The 5,358-nt window shown below is 36.2% G+C and overlaps 1 protein-coding gene across 3 annotated transcripts; it reads right to left on the reverse strand.

The window, feature by feature from the left end:
* Positions 1 to 1,072: 1,072 nt before the first annotated feature.
* LOC102599060 (E3 ubiquitin-protein ligase MARCH1-like) lies at positions 1,073 to 4,768 on the reverse strand. 3 transcript variants are annotated; one of them, XM_006367969.2, is made up of 4 exons: positions 4,406 to 4,768; positions 2,256 to 2,341; positions 1,423 to 1,569; positions 1,073 to 1,315 (listed from the first exon to the last, which is right to left on the reverse strand). In XM_006367969.2, the coding sequence occupies exons 1-4, from the start codon at positions 4,533 to 4,535 to the stop codon at positions 1,088 to 1,090; spliced, it is 591 nt and encodes a 196-aa protein (XP_006368031.2). In that variant the 5' UTR covers positions 4,536 to 4,768; the 3' UTR covers positions 1,073 to 1,087. The 3 variants fall into 3 exon arrangements, with proteins under 3 accessions (XP_006368031.2, XP_015161366.1, XP_015161367.1); XM_015305880.1 differs by having other exon boundaries at positions 1,226 to 1,315; positions 1,416 to 1,569; XM_015305881.1 differs by having other exon boundaries at positions 1,231 to 1,315; positions 1,419 to 1,569.
* Positions 4,769 to 5,358: the final 590 nt, after the last annotated feature.

Consider the following 5,358-nt stretch of genomic DNA (forward strand, 5'->3'; position numbering starts at 1 on the left):
GGAAGTCCCAAGCCCAAACCACTGGGCCACCCCGAAGCTAAAAAGCGTACATACCATTTAAATTGTTGGTATGTTAAGGCATGCTACTTTTCTCTCCCTTTACAATGTGGGATTTTCCTAAGGCGTTATATGCACCCTTCTTCAAAAACTTCCCAGCCTTGATGCCCGTTGAACCTTTTCCCTGTCTCGCCCTCCATCAGGGACATTACACTGACCCTGGTCGTTATGCCCTATGGTTCAATGCTTAAGAAAATGCTCACTTCTTATGGCAAATAGGCAATTGCCTTGCCACCAGACAATGCAATAGTAGGCGATTCACATTTTCTCCTAAACTTTGCACATGACAACTACTTTATTTTATCCTCTCAAATTTCAGCTATGCCCTCTTTGTTGCCAACCAGCTGAAAATACATAGCTTTATCTAAGCTTTGGGAAGTCAAACTGATAGATGCAGAACATTGTGACATCTCTTCTTAGTAACCTATAGAAGCACTACACCAGAAACATCCTACTTCCTCTCTGGAAGTTTTTCAAGTATCCTGATCCAGTAAAGCCTCCAGAACTGTCACAAATTTGCATGAAGAGGTCCATATACTGTAGGTGCAGGGACAGTCCTACCATACTGGAAAACCTACAATCTTTTGTTCCTTCTCCTAATATGAACAACTTTATCCTAAACGACCACGGACCACCTTCGAGCAACAAAAAAGGCATCCACAAACCACTAACTGCCATTAATGTGAATCCTCTCAGTCATCTTCGGACAGAAATTTTAAAAACATAAGAGCATCTATGAACATAGTGACCCTAACCCTTCCTGTCACATCATTCTTTGGGGAGATATAACATATAAAAGTCTTATTAGGGAAGATTTTGGCTTAGGTGCAGCTTCTTGAAGGGTATAATGTCCATTCGTTGAGAAAATATCTCAAGGTGAGCAAGATTCCTCAAACCACCATATCAACCATCACAAATTTCATTTTGTCCAGGAAACAAACAAATGAAGAAAAGGATATAAGTTCCAGAGAGGGAGAGTAAAGGAGATTGGCACAACAGAATTTATAGGACAAGACAACATGAAATATCATTACTTAACAGATCTCTTTCTTTTGCGATAGGCAACACCATGATTTAGAACATACAACCAATCAAAAAAAAAATCAGGACTTAACAAATAATAACTAGTGGAAAGCTCAAGATGTTTACCGCATAGGTAGTAGAAGCTTAGTTCGCTATCAAACCCCCAAGTAAAACGCAACCAAGACTTATGGTGGGTGTCGATCAAGTAAACTAAATATCCCAGTAAGGCTATAACCTGCAATGAAAAGGGTAAGAGCTCAGTTGGATATGTTCTCTATAAATAAGGTAAGGATATTTCAGAAAATCAAAGAACAAAATTTGTAAACAGGACCAACCACCTACAAGCTGAACTGCGAGAAAGATGAACAAAATGTCTCTGGTCACAAAGAATCGGAACTTCAAAGTTCGCCACTTTCTATCAGTGGGAACATGAACTCTCAAGTAATAGGGAGCTTTGCAAGTTGTGCAATGGGAAAAAGCAAATCCTTCCTGTAAAATACAAATTTTATTTAGCTAACGAAAATAAATATAATTCTGGTGAATATTGCTTACTGTAATTTGTAAATTGCTTGGAAGTTATCAGCACTCTTATGCAGACATTGCTTCTATGAAAGGAAAGCCTCAACAACTACTTGATAATTTTGAATTAGTGTTGAAATGAAAAGCACACACAAAAAATGACTCTTGCAAGTAAAGTGGCTAGTCCAAAGCTATACATGCTCAATATATGTACAAATGACACTAATCAAATCTTGATTCTACGCTTTAATGCATCAATACAAAAACAAATTAATTCCAAGTAAGGTAAGGAATAACAGTATTCTAGCACCTAACGGTGCGACCTACTAATCAATGGAGTGGATACTTGAGAGTCATGAAATCTAATGTTCTAATTCCAACGGAGACAAAAACACTAGGTGATTTCTTCCCATTTGTCAACATGTCCAAGCCTTGGTGGGTAGAGTTACCTGAGGTAACAGGTACCCCATGGAACTAGTCGAGGTACGCGCAAGCTAGCCCGAAAACCATGGTTATAAAAGAACAAGAAATGACAAAAATCTTGATGGAGTGCCTTTCTAACACAAAAGCAACAAGGCAACAAGGCAACTTCGACAATAACAAGGTTAAAACTGCTCAAGTAATACAGATTCAAAAGCCAAAAATGAAAAACATACTTTCACTGCACGCCAATGATCCAGGCATTCCCGATGAACAAACTTTGATGTACCTTTACACTTGCAAGGTGCAATAAAATCCCTACCTGAAAAGAAAAAACAAAAACATTTATAAGCACATCCCAGTTCTGAAACAGCACAAGTTCAGCACATATAACCCAATAATGTTATGCTACAACATACCCAGTGTAATTCCTCACGTGGGGTCTGGGGAGGGTGTTGCACGGCTGCACGCAGCCTTACTCCTACCTTGTGAAGGTAGAGAGACTATTTCCGGTAGACTCTCGGCTCAAGTAAGCATATAAAAAACAAGAATATAAAGCAAATACAAAAGCGAAGAAGTCATGCTGAAAACAATAAAGAAGAGAATGGTAGCAACGACAAAATAATACGATAACCAAAGCAAATGAAAAAACATCAGGCAGTACTAAAATTAAAAAATAAGATAGTAGGGAAGTAATAATAACAATACTAAAAATGAAACTAGACAACACTCGACCTACTAACCTTCTACCTAATCCTCGACCTCCATATCTTCCTATCTAAGGTCATGTCCTCGGTTAATGAATGCCTTATCTAATCTTCTCTCCCAAGACTTCTTTGGTCTACCTTTACCTCTACTTATACCCACTATAGTTAACCTCTCACTCCTCCTCGCTAGGAGGAACAATACTGAAAATGAAACTAGACAACACTCGACCTACTAACCTTCTACCTTAATCCTCCAACTCCAAATCTTCCTATCTAAGGTCATGTCCTCGATTATTGAATGTCTTATCTAATCATCTCTCCCAAGACTTCTTTGGTCTACATTTACCTCTACTTATACCCACTATAGTTAACCTCTCACTCCTCCTCACTAGGACATATGTGTTTCTTCTCTTCACATGTCCGAACCATCTCAATTTCGCCTCCCTCATCTTTTCCACCACAGAGGTCACTCTCACCTTGTCCTAGATAGCTTTGTTCCTAATACTATCACACCTAGTATGTTGACACATTCATCTCAACATCCTCATTTACATTACTTTCATCTTCTGGGCATGTGAGGTTGCGAGCTCTGAATGGCCAACACTCCGCCCCATACAACATAGCCAGTTTGATCACCACTTCATAAAACTTACCCTTAATGTTTGGTGACACATTCTTATCACACAAGACACCGGATGTGAGCTTCCATATCGTCCACCTACTCCAATACGAGCTTCCATATCGTCGTATTATTAACTCCAAATACTTGAAACTTCCTTTCTTGGGAATGACTTGTGTTTCAATCTGTACTCCCACATGTGTCACATGAGTTACTTCACTGAACTTGCACTCCAAGTATTCAGTCTTAATCCTACTCAACCTAAAAACCCTTAACACTCTAGAGTCTGTCTCCAAACCTCCAACCTATCGTTAACTTCGTCAGGTGTCTTGTTAATCAACACTATGTCATCTGCAAAGAACATACACCATGGCACCTCTCCACCTCTCCTTGAATATGTTTCATTAGTACATCCATCACTGAGGCAAATGATATTATGTTATAGAACGAAATAAACAACAAACGACCCAGAAAAACAAGCATCCACCAAGCGCATAAAAATTCACACCGCCTCTTACTAAAAACTTCTTACTTCTTTCATTTCTTTAATAACCAAATAGAAAATAAATGTTGATAAGAAACAAATTCAAATATAATATATGCAGTATCACATGATATTTTCATTTCCACTGTAATCAGACAAAACTAATACTACCACATGCTCCAATTTCTCAACCAAATGCAAAACTCATCCTCTCACTAATGCCTTACTTGAGTAGTATAATTTCGGGTTATGGTATCAAATTTCAAAACAAATTCACCAAAATACTTTCATTTACATCAAAGGGTTCTCAAGAATCACCTAAAACGCCACAAAAATCCCAATTAATACACTTGAACCAAGACAAATTAATACACTTGGGGTTATGGTATCATATTTTCAAGACAAATTCACCAAAATACTTTCATTCCATAAAAGGGTCCTCAAGAATCACCTAAAGCAGCTACCTTTACAGTTAGGAACACCACAAAAATCCCAATTAATACACTTGAACCAACTAATATTTCAAACAATAAAGAATCAAAAAATGGGTGAAATGAAGAAAGAAAGAAAACTGACCATCAGTCTCAAGACAAATCCTACACTGAATCTGTTCACTAGAACCAGCTTCAAGATCGATCTCACTTGTGTCAGTGATCACAGAAGGAGGAACCAAAGGAGAAGATTCAGACTGATCAACCAATTCCATTATAATTTTTCCCCAATTCCTCCAGAAATTAACAAGTATAGAATGATCAAGTTTCAATTCATCAAGAAAATCAAAAACCCGGATACCCTTTTTCTTGTTTATTACAAATAGATACACATATGAGTCTCTCTTCCCCCAAAGAAACTTGGTGTTAGGGAAGAAGAGGTGTTTTTTATTCTCTTCTGTTGTGTTGTCTGAAGAAGAAGAAGAATGAAAATGTCAACAAGTCATAGTTGGGGTCTATCATTATTATTACCCTTTCATAAATAGTTGTCTTTTTATTTAATTCTTTTTACTCAATAAGGTAGTTATTCCAACTTATGAAGTATTTTTGGTTTGATTAAATTTTTCATCATTTATTTTTTATACATCTTTTTTAAAAGGTATATCTGATTTATTAAAGTGGTTTGTCAGGAACTCAGGATGTTTTGATATTTGATTTATGGATTACGGTTTGTTTGCTCGTTAAAATTGTATGACAATTTGAAATTTTTTGATTATTTTCAAAGTTTGTGAGGTATTCACGTTTATAAGAACAATACAATTTGAAAAATTTAAATCGTATGTTTAAATTAACAAAACTTCTACTTCAAACAATGTGATTTTGAATCATGATTTTTATCGTATGTTCAAACGGATCCTAAAATTCTAATTCTCTAAAAAGTAGAATTTTAAGTTGTGATTTAATTATTATTTCTTTAAATGTAAAATTAGACTCATAAATTTATATTTCACAAATTAAGATTCGTCATTTAAATTTTATGGAAAAAAAAAATTCAATGTGAAAAGATTGTTCGTATCCTGTGAGAGAATTGTGTTTAAA

This window comes from Solanum tuberosum, unplaced genomic scaffold (genome assembly GCF_000226075.1).
Source record: "Solanum tuberosum cultivar DM 1-3 516 R44 unplaced genomic scaffold, SolTub_3.0 contig00084, whole genome shotgun sequence".
Taxonomy (NCBI): Eukaryota; Viridiplantae; Streptophyta; class Magnoliopsida; order Solanales; family Solanaceae; genus Solanum; species Solanum tuberosum.